The 16,776-nt window shown below is 33.3% G+C and overlaps 2 protein-coding genes across 8 annotated transcripts in view; one reads left to right on the forward strand and one right to left on the reverse strand.

Annotated features, from left to right (window-relative positions):
- Positions 1 to 453: 453 nt before the first annotated feature.
- Positions 454 to 1,935, forward strand: LOC110994538 (cold shock domain-containing protein CG9705). The gene is made up of 3 exons (XM_022261231.2): positions 454 to 690; positions 761 to 883; positions 1,009 to 1,935. The coding sequence occupies exons 1-3, from the start codon at positions 584 to 586 to the stop codon at positions 1,160 to 1,162; spliced, it is 384 nt and encodes a 127-aa protein (XP_022116923.1). The 5' UTR covers positions 454 to 583; the 3' UTR covers positions 1,163 to 1,935.
- A 593-nt stretch (positions 1,936 to 2,528) lies between these two features.
- LOC110994549 (huntingtin-interacting protein 1) overlaps positions 2,529 to 16,776 on the reverse strand; it is a 31,074-nt gene continuing 16,826 nt past the window's right edge. For 4 of the 7 annotated variants that reach the window (XM_045628068.1, XM_045628070.1, XM_045628071.1 and 1 more), the window contains 19 exons: positions 15,994 to 16,055; positions 15,308 to 15,485; positions 14,587 to 14,707; positions 13,872 to 13,979; positions 12,952 to 13,079; positions 12,231 to 12,327; positions 12,057 to 12,120; positions 11,241 to 11,350; positions 10,336 to 10,436; positions 9,475 to 9,883; positions 8,646 to 9,251; positions 7,966 to 8,116; positions 7,354 to 7,508; positions 6,825 to 6,945; positions 6,255 to 6,481; positions 5,351 to 5,592; positions 4,594 to 4,823; positions 3,828 to 3,985; positions 2,529 to 3,122 (listed from right to left, as the gene is read on the reverse strand). In XM_045628068.1, the coding sequence (XP_045484024.1) occupies positions 3,093 to 3,122; positions 3,828 to 3,985; positions 4,594 to 4,823; positions 5,351 to 5,592; positions 6,255 to 6,481; positions 6,825 to 6,945; positions 7,354 to 7,508; positions 7,966 to 8,116; positions 8,646 to 9,251; positions 9,475 to 9,883; positions 10,336 to 10,436; positions 11,241 to 11,350; positions 12,057 to 12,120; positions 12,231 to 12,327; positions 12,952 to 13,079; positions 13,872 to 13,979; positions 14,587 to 14,707; positions 15,308 to 15,485; positions 15,994 to 16,055 (3,298 nt within the window). In that variant the 3' untranslated portion in view covers positions 2,529 to 3,092. The remainder of the gene's footprint in view (positions 3,123 to 3,827; positions 3,986 to 4,593; positions 4,824 to 5,350; positions 5,593 to 6,254; positions 6,482 to 6,824; positions 6,946 to 7,353; positions 7,509 to 7,965; positions 8,117 to 8,645; positions 9,252 to 9,474; positions 9,884 to 10,335; positions 10,437 to 11,240; positions 11,351 to 12,056; positions 12,121 to 12,230; positions 12,328 to 12,951; positions 13,080 to 13,871; positions 13,980 to 14,586; positions 14,708 to 15,307; positions 15,486 to 15,993; positions 16,056 to 16,776) is intronic. The other 3 variants (XM_045628072.1, XM_045628074.1, XM_045628073.1) reach the window with 3 other exon arrangements.

Here is a 16,776-nt window from a genome sequence, read left to right on the forward strand (position 1 = left end):
ATTTTTGTTTTTTAAAAAGATAAGAAAGGGAACAAGAAAATTAACATTACCTACTAAGTCCCACTAAACTTGATATTATTTGTATTAATTTTATTACGATAACTGAAATCAACTAATAAACAAAGTTAAGGTTAAATAAAATCTAAATAACTTTTCGCAGGAGGCTTATGCGTGACTCGTGATCACAAATCATGAAGAATGAACTGACTGTCCGCTCGGCTCCGTTCTCGACGAACGGAGCGGGCGAGTCACACATTGCGACAAGTTTGATTCTACATGTTACCTTATGAGAAAAAATATTTTATCCCATTTTTACCAGAGATTTCATTACGATCTTTATCTTATCGGTCACAGGAAACATATTTTATGTAAATCGAACAAACCTTGACAGATCAAATTTGCTAACTTAACAGTAATATATTTTGACGCACATGACATTGATTTGACAAATTACAATAGGTGTACAAAAAAATATCTAAATATTTAATGTAACATTTGCAGTGAAGTTAAACGTTAATATTCTGATTATTACTACCATTTCCGTGGGTTGTTCTGCGTCTTTGTTAGCTGTAGACTTATAACAATGTCCCGAGAAGTCGGTTTTAACAATGATGACTCTCCCAATAAGACAAATGCGCATTTGCAGCTTCCAAGTCCGATTATAACTCGCAGAAATCGAACCGCCTCTACGTAAGATTTGAAGATATTATTTGTTGTTTTTTTAAGGCTCCATATAGTTAATTGTATTTTTATGTTTTAGGTCGGAAAGGGCTTTAGAAAATCCTGTTGAAACTGGAAAAATAAAATCGTTTTGTAGAGAAAGAGGTCATGGATTTGTAACCTCAGTGAGAGGCGGCGAAGATCTTTTTGTTCATATTTCCGAGTAAGTGTTCATGATAGATAAGAACGTTAAAACAACTTCCTTTTCAAAAACTGTTTATTTACCAACTTTTACTTCCTTTACAATATTGACATAGTTAACATATCATTAATCTCAATTTCATTTAGCATTGAAGGTGAATATGTTCCTCTTCCTGGAGATGAGGTGATGTATCGACTCTGCCCAATACCACCCAAGTTTGAAAAAAATCAAGCCGTCCATGTAAGGATTGTCCATCTAACACGAGAGAAACACTTAAAGTGGGATGAAGCTTTGCCATAAATAGTCACAAGAAAACCAACAAACATTGTTTTTTTGACATTGGCAATTTGATACTTAATTAAAAACAATATATTATATTTTAGTACAGAATACATTGTTACATAAGGACTACCTTACATTTTATACAATAATTGATTATATATCAGGATATTGCGCATACTTTTAAACTTAAGTACTAATAGCCAATGTACAAGTTTGTTTGTAATTCAAACAGTTAGCATAATTGCATCATTTTTATATAAGCTATTCTAGTATTAAGTGATGAGAACTAAGTTCTATTTTTAACAAATAGTACATTAAGAGGGTCATGGTAAAGATTGCATTTTACAACAGTATTTATTGTGTAGAGTATGTGGGATATGTGGTGCTAAATTTTTGAAGGTTTTTAACATCGCAGTGATGATTGTGAAGTGAAATAAATGGCTTTACAGTTATTATAGTAAGCTTTACAATATCATTAACCAACACAAATATAATTAATGGCCTACACCTAGCAGCTGATTTCCGTGTTATAAATTGCAAGTTTGCACAAATATTGTTGTGATATTTAGATTTTTTTGTGCCAATAAATTTGTGGGGTTTGTGTTACATAGGTAGACATGTATTTTTGATGATGTAAACTTTTATTCCAACAGTGCATTTAGTGTGGTTGTCTCATTTCAGTTTTATTTTTATCATGTAATTTCAATGATTATTAGGATTTGGGTTGCCATGCTTCTATATTTACAATGTTTATTTAGTTGATGTGTATGAAATAATAACTGTAAGTATAATTGTGTTTTCTTTTATGCACCTATAGCACAATATATTTTTATCTCAAAAAAAACTAAGGATAGGTAATGACAGAAAATATATTCATTTATATTAACCAAAAATGGAAATATTCTATTCAACAGCCATCTAAACCATAATCCATAAGAGTGATACCTTTTATAGGTTCTCACATCTTGTGACTTGTAATTTATGACTCATTGTTTGATCAACATAAATTCTCAAGGTGTTATCATTTTGTGACTACATTTCCTTAATTGTTACTTGGTAAAGTTGTTTGATCATTATCACTTTGGCGTGACATGATAACCAATCTGAAATTTTTCAAAGACTAGTAAGAAAAAAAAATTCTATACATTTGACACACATAATATTTTTCATGTTTAGTACTTTAATCCCTAGAAACTATCCCAATAAAAGCTCAGACAGGAAAAGGCAACTTAATGTTGCTTATTTTTGTCTTAAAATGATAAAGTGCAAAACAACAATCACACAAAAACAAATTAAATTAAACAATTATAATTGTATCCTTACTTTTTAACTGCTAGTATCTTATTACTTTAGGTATTAAAGTTTGACAACAAAAACCACATGATAGATATTAAATAGTTTAATTCATACAGTTGTTATATAGATTAGGTATAAATACATAAATGGTCTTAACTGCAAAATCACTCTTGGTATTGTATAAGTCAAATTATATTTCTAAAAATATGTAAACACAATTATAGTACTATACTTAAAGCTTAATCAAACCATAACTGGTACGTCAAATGTTAATTAACCGACTTGAATAAAAAAAAGGTTTCCCAGTCTTGAATATATGATTTTCTGTAACTGGGGATTCTGTGAAAATATATTTCACATAGAAATTAATTGAGTAAAGTTTTTAAAGATACAATTGACTTCTAGATTGTTTAGCATTGCTTTTTCATACTCAAAATATCAGATTAAAAATGTACTGAATATGAAATCCCTAATACTAAATTACAAGTTCCGTCATGGATAATATTAGTTCGAAAGTACATCACACAATTTCATTCACATATACAATTTTTTACTTTCATTTAATTTAAATGCAAAACCAGAATGTTTTGTTAATAAAATGCTTGAATACATTTTAAACATAATTTGGCAGTGTGTCGCACTTTTTAAATATCTACTCCTTTCCGTTTTCAATGTTTCCATTCTGTAAACAATAAAATCAAATACAATTATCATTTTATTAGTAGACACATATTGTATCGTTGAGTTTTGGTAGGAAACTGTTAGTAGTTATATTATTAATTTTCTAATTTTGCTAAAAGAAAAATATTCAAAAAATCAGACATAAACTGAAACCTAGTTATTTAGGGTTGTAGTGCAAACGGATTATCATTATGCTAAGGCCAAAACAGATCAATATATAATGACTAAAGTATATATTATGCATTTTTTTATATACATGCAATAATAAAATCGTTTAAAGTTGATTTTTTTTGACATATCATGTTTGTAACTGGCAAGAAACTCATGAGACATCATACCTGACATGAGGTAAATTATAAAATAATGTTTTAAATTGATCCGGTACTTTTTAATTAATTCGTTACAAACTGTACGTCCCTGAGACATCGGGGTGCTTTAAAAAAGGATTTTATTTTAACTCTATATAACCACAATAGAATATAAGTGAAATAATTAGATGTGAATTGCCATGTAACGAATAAATGCGATATAACAGTTGCAGAAAGTGTCCACGTCTGGCTATACACATGGGGAGTATCTCTGATGATTTAGGAAATCTGCACGCTTAAAAAACTAAAAAAGTCTGAGTGATCAAAATGTACAGCCGTGGCACATATAATCCATGAATCAAAAGTACATTGGTAGATATATAAAATGATGTCCTCACCTCTTCCAAATGTGCAAGATGATAATGTCTCTTGCGTAACGCCGCTAATTTTGCTCTTTCCGCGTCCAAAGCACTCTCAAGTTCCAACGCGCGCACTTTGCTTTCCATTTCCAGTCGTCGCGTCGCTGTCAATGTCAAAGCCGATGTGTCAAGGGCCTCTGAAATAAAAATATTCGAAATTTAACTAAATAATATATATTCAACATAAATTATATTACCGTAGATTTTGGGTAAAAGAGAGTCTCAAATGACAAATCATCGGAGGACCTAATTTACATAAGACAAATATTGATTTATATTAATTTTAAATTATATATTATCATACCATGAATTAGAAGAACATTTAGAATATAGTTAGCGGTAAAAGAAATTACATATTTCATTAATGGAATTGGAATGCTTGATTATGTAAAGCGTCATGTGTTACCACCAAAATTAATAAGAAATTAAGTCATGTTTTAACAGTCTCATTCACAGACACACATACACAAACACACACATACACAAACACACACGCATACACCATGTGGTTTCCTTATAATTAATATAATTGTCTATTCTTTACATATAATCATTTTGTCAATCCGAAGTGGTGGAGGCCTGATGACCTGTAACACAGGTGCACAACCTTTAACAGGCATCAGTCTCACTTAAGCAATAGCAGTGGTCCAAAGAAGAATGACAATTATTGTATATGTTTTTGTGAGAAATAAAATAAATATATTATTATTATTATTAGTCTGGTTTGAATAATGACAAAACTGACCTTTATCCCTAACGAGCGCGGACGCAGATCGTACGGCGGCAACGACCGCGCCCGTTGCCATGGCAACAGCTCTGGACGCACTCGTCAGTCGAGCGAGCGAAGGCGCCGCGGGAGGGGCCCTCGCGCGTGAGGCGGCCACCAGTTGGGCCGTGCTGCCTGCCACTTCGTGAGCCGCTGCGCTCACGCCTTCCACTTTGCCCGCTGATGCCACTGCCTCATCGGCGCTTGACCTAGTGTACGATAGAACATTTAAACAAAAGCACCAAATCGATAAATATATAATTTAATTGGAGAACTATCATTTCTGATACGTCTTACGAATAAAACCATATATGTATATGTTCGAGAATTTAATGGTAAAATACAAGGGTGCTAAACACACAGGTACCACGATTGCTGTGAAAACGTTAGAACACAAATATCATTCAGACTCATATCTGTTAAAGATATTATATAATTTTATTTTGAAGAGCTCATTTTTTTCTAGATCCTGTTCTCCCTAACCATTTGGGGATTTTGTAGCAATGGCTGAGCCCAAAAACTCGTGTTTAATATATACTGTCATTAGTGTATACTTTTGTCGCTGCTGAATTGTATGTTACAAAACCCCTAAGAGTAAAATTACCCCGTAAACAAACAATAAATTAATCAGAAATTTCTTCAAAACACTTTACAAAGATAGTAATGGAAGATTCCATATCATTGGTTATCGTTTTTTTCGTAAACGAAAAATATATAATCTTCATAATCTACTTACACAAGCAATTTGGCAGCAAATACGACAGATTTAGCAGCAGATATCAGCCCCTCAGACCATTGAGGGTTGCGTCTGTACATCTTCTGTCTTGTCTTTGGATCTCCTAACTCGCTTTGCAGGGCCCGAGAATCCTGAACTAGAACTTTGACAGCACCCATAAGAGTGGTACATGCGTCCAGGATTTTGCCATTCACTTCTAACTGTACCCCGGAATCACCTGCTCTACTTGCCGCAAGCAAGTTCTGAAATTAATGTACACGTTTAACCTTTTGAAAACGAAATATTTTGGAATAAAACATATTACGTTAACTATTCAATATTTTTATATGGGTTCGGAATTGGTGGATAGTAGCAATTTTGGTGTTTCTTTATCCCCCCCCCCCTCTCCCCTCATACAACGCGCCGTAACGTTTTCACCACACCCTGTCCCTAGTAAAATTTTGCGTGGCTACTTAGTTAGCATTTTTATCAAAGTGACAATCATGTAAAGCACTGGAAAGTCGCTAAAATACATTTGTTTGTCATTATGGATGCTACGTAATAGTAGATTGACTAATCTGTGATTTTGTGTCAGACGTATAAAAATACATATGTACCTATAATAAAGTTTTTTTTAATTAACGTCATTTTACTCCGAAACGCTATTTTAAAGTGTTATTGCTTTATTCTTAGAAATAAATAATAAGGAATTCGGTTATCGTCTAAATCGCACCGATAATTTTATAAATTAGTGTTTCAATATCTTTATATTAGTTATACAAAGGCTTTCTTTATTTAAAATTATATTAGTTATCGTTACGTTATTTTATCATTATGTACATAAACGTAAACATTGCTTGTCAACGCCATCTTTCATTTGGTTACTTTTGAAAATATTACATATAATTAAGAATTGTATGTAAACCTCTATCTGTGAAGCCGCCTGTTCTATAGCCCGATCCATATCAGCCAATTCGTCGTCCACACTACGAGTGCCACTCGATAATCTATCTGCCGTGGCCGCACTACGAGACAATGTTTGTACGCTAGTGCGTGCTTCGAGGCATGCAGTGCGGTCAATAGCACCAGATTTTAGGGATTCCAGACACTGTTTTGTGGCCGATAGCATGCTTCGACAGTCACCGTTCAATTCTGTAAATTAAAAAACCACGAAAGTTAAATACAAGACGGTTATAATTTAAAATTTGACAATCAAAATTGACGTGCGTCATTAAATAATTAATTATCTATCTATATATGTATGAATGTTTAGAAGTCCGATAAAATAATTTAAAATTGTTTAATAAATTCAAAAGAGTATTGTGTTTTATTAACATAACTATTATCTATCTAGTGAACTAATCTGTAAAAAAAAGAAAAAATAAATTAATATAGTATCACTTGTATTTTGAATAGATATTCAGTTATGTTAAACATAACTAAATATCCGTAATTAACAGACAATAAAATATATCAGTCTAATAAAATAACTCACTGTCTGCTAATTCCATATCAGTGGAGATATTGGAGAGTTCAGCCGCGTACGCAGACAATTGCGAAGCGCTGTGTGCGGCGTATATCGCGGACTTCGCTACTAACTCCTCGTTTCCTTCCACCTGAAGAAACGCTTTATTTAAACAATATCACAAAACAGGGGAAAAATATAAGACAACGGATATACAGTCAATTTGCCACAAGCAGTACAATTCAGAAAAAAAACATCTGGCAATGCCTGTTTATAAGATTTTGTATCTGTTTCGTGTTCATTTGTTTTTTTTCTCTAATTGACAAGTGGGTGCGGTCGTTCTTTTGGTTCCGGTTTCCTCATGATGTTTTCCTCTACCATACGAGCAAGTGTCAAATGCACACATAGACGGAAAGTATATAGACGAAAGTGTTTAGTTAAAAAAGAGTGCAATTAAAGTGGTTCAAATTTTATCTATTTCGGATACTAAACACGGGCCATTTAAATTTGTATTATGAAAATTTGGACAATTGGACAAAATTTTAATAAATTCTCTTACTTGTGACTTCCTGGCAAGATCTTCGAACGCCTTAGAAGCGAGCTCGGCGGCAAATTTATTCGCATCTTGCGTGTTCGAGTGTTCTAAGGTCGAAATAGCACTATTCGTAACTTCCAACGCCGCCTCACCGGCACAACTAATGATTTTAGCGTTTTCTGTAATATAAAAGTCATGTAACGTCACCTGTTGGAAATGCATAGTCTGTACTTTATCTTTAGATATGGTAAATTGTCAAATAGCTTTATACCGATTTTGTCGTCGTCACTATTGAAATACAAATCAATTCATTACATTACAATGAACATAATTATTTCAAGCTCAATAAAAATAAACGTGTAAACAGTAGAAAATACATTCAATAATAATTATCATAAAACTTATTCACAAATATTTTATGAAACTGCTGCAAAAGATTTTACGCTATATATAAGTAAAAAAACAGATATATTTAAACACAATAAATACACATTTAAAACCCGTTTTGAGGGATATTTCATTGAAATACGTAAAATAATAATATAAAAACTACGTTTTAAACTTTGGAAAGATGGGTTTTTGGAGTTAAATATATGTATCGGATACGCTTTTTAATCCGATATTCTTAATACTTACGTTTCTTAATCTCCCGTTGTGCCTCCTCCAATTGGATTTTTAACGAAGCCAAGTCGGCTTCAAGCACTGTATTGTGTTGCAACAAATCCTGTAATTCACACTCTGCGTTCAGTCTGCCTTCTTCTGTATGCATAAGCCTAGCTTCCACTAACTATACAAGGAATATACTTAACGCAAGGCCGAAGTCCAAAGCCAGAAGGTTCCATGCATTCGTTGAGGCGAAGGCGATATAGGAAAAATAAATCATGCCATTAGATATTGTAACATGCAACAGAAGATAACATCAGTTTACAGATAAAAATAGCAATAGGATCGAACAAACAGAAACATCGACATAGACAATTTCATAGACAAGTAGTGTAGGTCTTGGTGGATTATAATATTAAAGTTTTGGCTTTATATAAATACCGCATATTTTAGAGACTTGTAGCATCAAATGACATCCTTCATTTAAATCGTAATTTTTAGATATATTTAACATATCGAAAGCATATTTTTGCACTAGAAAGCTTATGAACAAAAATTTATCTGACTTAAATACCGTTTAAACAACATTTTAGGATACCTAATTAAGCATTGTTCTTTGGTCCCTAAACAAGAAACAATTTAGACAAGTATTAACGAACAACATAAGCAAATCCCAAGACATGACAAAGACATTTCCTAGACCCGCAACGAACCTGTTTCTCAGAGTTTAAATCATTCAACAGCTTTTCGTTTTCAGTAAGAAGCCTTATTTTTTCCTCAACTAATGAACTTAATTCTTCATCCTTTTTTGCTGTCACTATATTAATTTGGTCCCTAAGGTGATGAATCTCTTCTAATTTGGAAGTTTCTAATTCTTTAACTTTAGATCTAAGATGCAAAATTTCAGCCTGCTCCTCGGTCAATGAATTCTGTAGCATTATCTTACACGACTCTTCTTCTTTAAGATTTTGCTCTAATTTCTTTATATGCTCTTGTAGATTATTAATGGTTTCGGAATTAAATTTTTGAATGGCGTCTAAATTATTAGTAACAGTTGATATTTGTTCATCTTTTTCTTCCAAGTTTATAGCGTATTCTTTTTTACAATTTTCCAATTCTGTGTTTGTTATGTTAAGTTTTTCAAGTGCATTTTTTAGTTCTATATCTTTTTCATTCATCATTTCTAATTCTTTATTTTTAGTTTGTAATAACATAGTAAGATCATGCAATTCATTCTGGAGTGTAAATTCTGAATTGGATAGTTTTTGCTTAAGGTTGTCGAGTTCCTGTTGCAATGCGTTAGTGTGCTGAGTTTGAGCCTGACAAAATTTATATTAGATACTATAGCGCATGCAATATATACTAAAAGCTAGATGCAATCTAAAATAACTTTACAGACTAAAACAAATACGGAAACACTAAGAATTAGAATACACTAATAATTTACTTGCAAAAATCTGTAAATTTTGATAATATCTTTGGAAAATGACATATTTTTTACACGATATCGCGAATAGCTATTCTACTATTCTAAGTACTGACCTCTTTATCCTGCTGATATTTTATAGTCAGTTCCGTAATCTGTTTTAAGGCATCTTCCTTTTCCTGAAGCACCTTCTTATAATCTTCTCCACTCTTCAGTCTCATACTCTGTAATTCTTCCTTTACTTTGGCCAGCTCCGTTTCACTCTCAGTTTTTTCTTTTCTCAGCTTCTCTAAGTTTTCTGAGGCATCTTTAAGTTCACTTGCAATAAGTGATATTTTTTCTTCTTGCTCGGTTGTTGCCGTTTTGTGTTCTATTTGTAACGCTTCCATTGACGCTCGCAGAGTTTCCAGCTCAACTTCTTTTTGTCTAGATTGTTCTAAATCACTACGGATATTTGCTATTTCCGATTTATACGCCTCTGTCTCTTCGCTGGAAGAAGCACTCTGTTGAAGAAGTTCTACGTCTCTGAAAAAAAATTGAAAGTCGTATTTCTTTTGCAGGATTTTTAATCGAACACATTTTTTTTTATGGAACGGAGATAAAACGGGCAGGAGGCTTATCTGATGTTAAGTTGTTGCCCATGGACACTCTCAATTCCAGAGGGCTCAGTTGTGAAACGGTGGAAGTCAAGGTGATATGGGTGGAATTTCGAATTCTGCCTTGACAACATAATTATTATTACGTCTAGTTATTATTGCCCGAATGTTCATGCGGGATTCTCTTTAGCATAATATAATAATGTGTCAATGGCATAATAAAAGTATATATTATAGTCTGAAATATAAAAATTTCATACACATAATAGAAGTTAAAATTTGAAGTTTGAATTAAATTCCGTAAAGCACGGTCTAGTCACAAATGTACATTAATTTTAAAGAACATTATTCATACTATCTCTTATTATAGTTAAATCTTACTTCATATGGTCGTTTAACTGTTGTTGCAGTATTGTCTTTGCACTTTCATGCTGCGCCGCCGCCGCCCGTAAGCTGGCTGTTAGTTTGTCCACCTCTGCTTTCTAAAGCAAGTAATTCATTTTACTGAATTAGAAAAAAGCAACTATGACGTAGCATAAAACATTGACTGATCAACCACATCTAGTCCAATCAAAGATCCTCAACATCTGTATACCCTGAGGTTTTTTTTTATAGAACAGGGGGCAAACGGGTAGTAGGCTGATGTTAAGTGATACCGCCGCCCATGGACACTCTCGATGCTAAGAGATTTATATATAGGTATTAGCAAATTCTCTATTGTGCGTATTACGTAACGTAAGCGTAAGTAATGAAATAAGTGTCTCAACAAAAAAACTGAAATTTATACAAAAACATCAACCCTCACTCGTAGCGACAAATCAGGAGTCGGTGTGCGTACGCAGCTAATTATCGATAACGAGTTGCATTGCGTGAACATCCCTACTGTCAGTGACATTTACCCCCAGCTTCGAAAACAGTATTGGCCGATGTTCATGGCCCTTGCTGAGCCAAGGTCCATTGGACATCATTCGTGGCCACAGAGGACCATGAGTTTTAACGGCTGATCGTTAAGCTGTTACCGTCTTCTGGCGATTTTTAGTGGTGCCGTGGGGTTTTAGTGGTGCACAGTAGCGAGTCCCACATAACCCTTCACCACCAGGAAACCGTGCCGCGGGTATGCGTAACGCATTTCCCCACGAAAAAATACTGACATTTATCACCCGACGGCTAAGTTTAAAATACGTCGACTTTAGTGCATTAAAAATAAATATTCGTTCGGATTTAGGATTTCACTTAATTTTTCGGACTATACTGTTATCTTGTAATTAATATTAAATTGTACAAACCTGTCTTATAAGCGCAATATGTTCCTCACGTAGTTGCGTGTAAGCACCTTTCAACTTTTGAAATTTTTCATCTGACACCTTAGCCTTCTCCTCGGTTTCAATCAACTTTTCTGAAATTTATTTATTTCCTAATTTTTTCACTTAGTACTAATACAACAGAAAACTTATTTATATAAAAAAACAACAAAACCAAAACCTTTTTGTAACTAATTAAACATACAGTGGACCCCCGGTAATCCGGCCTCTGTCTACTCCGGCACCAGATTGTGGTCAATTTTATTGAATATTTTTTTCAATTTGACACACGTAATAAAGTATAATTTGATAGAGTACATAGATATAAACAAATAAAATTTTATTATTGTATCTGTAATATCTCAGATTACAAGGTACTCTTGTAAAAAATACCGGAATATAGGTGACTGGTAGATAGAAATAGAAAAGCGTGGATTGAACAAGACGAGGTCTTCCAAATTCCAATACCATAGTTTTAGATGAATAGTTATAAGATAATAATGTTATTTAAGGTGGTTGTAAACAAGTGGGCTTTATTATTATTACTATTATAATCCTGAAAATTAAAATATTGCCCTGTAAAATGGTTGTCGAATTACCGGTCTGCAATGTAATTCTTGTGAATTCAGCCAGTGTACAACTAAGTATATACGTCTCCCATGCAAATGGACGCTTCTCTGAGTAAATTTGTACGTGTACGTATCTTAACGCGTATGATAATTTGGCAAACGAAATAATATTTAATAGTTACAACATTACTTAATGAGAATACTACAATATGTATATTTATAAAAATATTACTTTGAATTTGTGGCGTTTCAACTGCTAACAGGTCTGCTTTTTGTTTTTCTTCATCAAGCTCGTGCTGTTGAAACAAGAATAATTATAAGTACAATTTCGATTTAAAAAAACTGTAATCATTGATTTAGATAAAATATAGTAATGTATAATAAAAAATAATATTAAAAAAAATACCCTAGCAGCTCGCAACTGCGTCTCCATCCGCGCGCAATGTTCCCGCATCGAACCCAACATGGTGTTGCGCTCTTGGACTATTTGCGATAATTCTGTCCTGTTCAATATTAATATTTTTAATAAACTTTTAACATCTTTTTGCGTGTTATTAAACTTTAATTAATATAACTAATACTGTTTATGATTATTGGAAGCAAACAGAATTTTATTAAATGAGGCTAAAATGTTTAAAGCAAAATCGTAAAAAGCGCCATCTATGTATCTTGCAATTTGTTTATTGTCCAACTTTTAAACACTGGTTGCATTTGGGTGAAGTCTGTCTGAATTACAGATCATGTTGTATTGTATTGTGTAGTGTTGGCTTAGTGGCTTTGTGAGACTCACAACCTAGAGGTTGTAGGTTCGATCTCCGGCTGTACACCAATGGATTTTTTAAAGAAAAATCTGCCTTAGACCCAAAAAATTGACGGCGTGTGTCAGGCACAGGACGCTGATTAGCTTGTCTAGTAGATTAAAAAATGATCAAGAAACAGATACAAACACCTGAGGCCCAGACCTAAAAAGTTTGTATTATTAGATTTATTTTATTTCCTATAGGAAAAATTCACTAAAGATAATACGGTGGTACCATTATTAACATAGAAAGAACATCATAACAGTGGTAGTACACACCTGTCTCTCTCTTATTTATTAAAGATGTATAGTTTAATTTAAAACTTACCGCATCCTCTTGAGTTCATTCTGCAAATGATCTATGAGTCGATCTCTTTCTATGAGAGGGTCAGGCACAGGAGACGGTGAGGCTCTCGAATGGGTCTCCAAGGATTCATGGCGTTCAGGTGTCGGTACCTAGAAACATTTACAAACATTTTATATGTTATATTCAATTTAAAAAAGGGCCGGGTGTTGGCGCTGACCCCATCCCATCTACTTGGAACCAACAACAGAGCTGGTGCAGCTGAAAAAGCTAAGGCTTTCAGGGGTCTATGCACCGAATATGATTTTGTTAGATTCAGTGTCGAGACCCTTGGTCCATGGGGTCTTTTAAAGGACCTCACAGGAGACTAAATTGCTGGCAACTACCTCGGACAAAGAATTACTCCAGCTATTCAAAGAATGCCAGTATCATTGGAACCTTGCCTAAAGGTGTTAAAATACACTTGAAGGTTATTCAAAGACTAAAAATTTTTACAACAGACTAATATTTATGAGAGTTACACACAGTTGCCAACAGATGTCACCATTAGGATATTAAATAATTGTAACAAAAAGAACTCCCCTTTTATTAATATATTTTAAGGTCTTTAATACAATTATTTAAAAAATGATATTTATTTATTTATTTTATTTTATTTATTTAAGTATTCCTACAGCTTATACATTAAACAATAACCAAACAATTACATTACACACAAAAGCCAAAACGGAATACACATATAAACAGAAACATAACATAACAGTTTTACAAAGCACAGATTCGAGATCGGTAAATCAAAACATATATTCAACATGAAACAACAAACAAAGCCATTATTGGTAAAAGTTACCTGAATTTTTTAGTCACATTAAATATATCGATATATATATATTTGTATAGTCTTAAGTATGAAATGATTTCTACTTAATTATGTATTGAAATACCTGACTGAATGTCTCGGTGGTGTCAATCAATGAGCCAACAGCGTCAACTTCATCTGGTGGTGGTTCCGGTATCGACACCACGGGGGCCACGTACGTGCCGAAGTCACTCTGAAAAAAAAATCAAACGTTTTCAAAGGTAATTAAACGCCGATTGTTGGTTTTTCTATGACATTGGAATAAGGGTTGCCAATAGAATCATAATTAACGTACACATGGGATCAATTCTCTAAAAAAAATAATGGGAAAAAGCAAATTTTACGATATATTTCTAATGTGATTGTAATTTTGTTCCATAATGACCAATATCATTTTATCACCTTGGTACGTTAGCTGCCTGCACTCCTCTTTCTTACAAGTCGATTCCACCTATTGGTTTACTACATGATGAAGTATACTTGGTATAAACTTCATATATTTGTGCCAAAATTAAATACATTTTTATTAGGAAAAGCTTTTATAGAAAAATTCAAGTCTTTGTTATCTAAGTTTTTTATTCCTATTCCCACCTTTCCTGAACTCCATAAATATTCAAGGCCCTAATTAGCCAAATCGGTGCAGCCATTCTCGAGTTTCAGCCAGACAAACGAACAGTAATTCATTTATCTGCATTTATCTTTTCTTGAAGGACCTTAAGTCAAATTGGTACAGAAATACTTCAGTGGACTTACATAAATTTTTGTTTTTATTATAAAATAATAAATATAGTATATTGTACCTGTAGTAGGAAGTTAGGTGGGTTAGAAGGCAGCACTGGTAGTGTGAGTAGATTCCTATAGTACTGAAGACTGCTCGCGTGTTTGTAGAAGGAGCTTAACTTTTTAAACTGTTGCCGGAATCTACAACATAAAAACATCTTTAGCTAGATAAGCCAGACAATGATTAATTAATTTTACGCTTTTTCGTATTCGCAGATAAGCATTACACAAAGACAGAAATTTATTGTATACATTTATTTATCTTCAAAACTCGAAGTGAAAACTTGAGATTAATCGTCTTTGTGTTTAAATAAATAGCATTTCAATGGACATTTTATGGGACATAATGCAAACGAGCTGGCGGATCACTTAGAATTACATATTTGTTTACATTTACAAAAAAAACAAATACATAGCATAATACATAACAATTATATATTAATCTCAACGGGCTGCCTTGTGGCTAAGAGATTTCTTCTATCCGTAGTAAGAAAAAATCCAGAAATATGATGGGTAAAGCACAAGAAGTGCATAACTTTTAAAAACATTAAAGAATCACCGACCGTAATCTAAAATATACAAAAAAAAGCAAATCAAGCCCACGGATTCATGAATTAAGTTATAGACACTTGCTACACTAGATGGCGCGCAAATCCGTAGCCGGCATTTAAAGTGCACGTATTTTTTTATTTTTTTTATTTATATATTATGTTTTGTAACTTTTATTTATAGTCTAATCACCTCTCCCTATGTCCAGTTAGTGTATCCGCTGGTAGCGACGCGTGTAGTCTGAACAGTAGCCGCACATTACAATCGTATATTTGTGACGAATCCTGCGCACATGGGATAAGCGCTGCCAAGCGACACTGTCCGCTCGCTGTCATCGAATTAGCGCGCGCGTTCCCCAAACTATCGAATACTGCAATAAATGTTGTACATTTAAATACAGAAACCATTCGCTACAACCCCGTAGGGGTTAAAGCGAATGTTCATATGGACTATAGATTTCTGTATTTTCGTGATTTTTTTCTAATAGGTTGTCATCCTTCAGCCTATGTCTGACACCGTACGAGAGTGTTTAATTGTCTTTATATATAATATTATTTACGGAATTCAAACATATTAGCTTAGGGCCCACGATAAAGCCACTATTATGATAACATCTGATGTTAAGCGATACCGCCGCCTATAGACAACCACATTTCAAGAGGTTACGCGAGTGCGCTGCTAGCCTTTTTCGCAATACGGTCGCGAGTGCGTAGCCGGCTGTTTTCGCAAAAAGAACTGGCCACTTTCACTATATACAAATACATTTTTTTTTGACGTTTGTTTAATAATTTCAATTTAGGTGTTGCGTAAAAATATTTTTGGCAAAGTATTTGAATTATAAATATCAATAAAAGTAAGGAGGTCATAATGTATCTCACCTGCTGCTTGTAAATTAAGTATGTCATCCATGTAGTCGAACAATTCGACGCAAAGCTGAAAACTAAAAAAATATATATTTAAAAGTAATTTTATATAGACCGCTAGAAGTATCGCACCTATCACTGAATTTAAAAAATTATTTCCTGTAGTATCAAATCGGGTCATGTTTTATTTAAAATGTATAATGGATCCAGCAAATAACTGATTAAACAATAAACATACTTAAAACAAAGGCACACACAAACATAAATAATGAACAAAGCTTGAATATGAAATTCCAATAAAATTCAAAACCGAAGAATGTAAAAAAAAAAGAAAAAGAGCGCGCATGTCATTTGTCAAAGTCAGCAACAGTTCGCGGCCGTGATTCAACTAGAGATTTATTTATTACATACGTTGCTAATGAGAAAACAGTTTTTATTCAATAAATAAATATTTTAGAAAATAAAAAAAAACATTGTTAGCTTTTATTATTTATTTACCTAAGTAAATTCTGAACATTTTTTATAAAACATACTCTAATGAATCTTGCTACAGGGGCGCATGTGCAATAGTTACACATTTGACTCGTTCAGTTGTTTATGAATAGTTACGAATTGATTCAAACAACTGCCCGAAGTGGGATGGTCGGAATAGGGAAAACATTATAAAAGAGGTTGTAATACATGCACACAGCCAATTCCTTTGTTCAAGTTTGAAGTTATAGAGTTTACGTAAAATCAGTGTAGTATAGAGAATCAAGTCATCATTGGAGTGTTTAATATACCCACCCTAAGATCAAC

Source organism: Pieris rapae, chromosome 4 (genome assembly GCF_905147795.1).
Source record: "Pieris rapae chromosome 4, ilPieRapa1.1, whole genome shotgun sequence".
Taxonomy (NCBI): Eukaryota; Metazoa; Arthropoda; class Insecta; order Lepidoptera; family Pieridae; genus Pieris; species Pieris rapae.

Coding starts and splice junctions, on each gene's coding strand:
- LOC110994538 (XM_022261231.2), top strand. CDS start 584: ATGTCCCGAGAAGTCGGTTTTAACAATGATGACTCTCCCAATAAGACA. Junction 691..760: donor AGAAATCGAACCGCCTCTAC/GTAAGATTTGAA, acceptor TTTATGTTTTAG/GTCGGAAAGGGCTTTAGAAA. Junction 884..1,008: donor CTTTTTGTTCATATTTCCGA/GTAAGTGTTCAT, acceptor AATTTCATTTAG/CATTGAAGGTGAATATGTTC.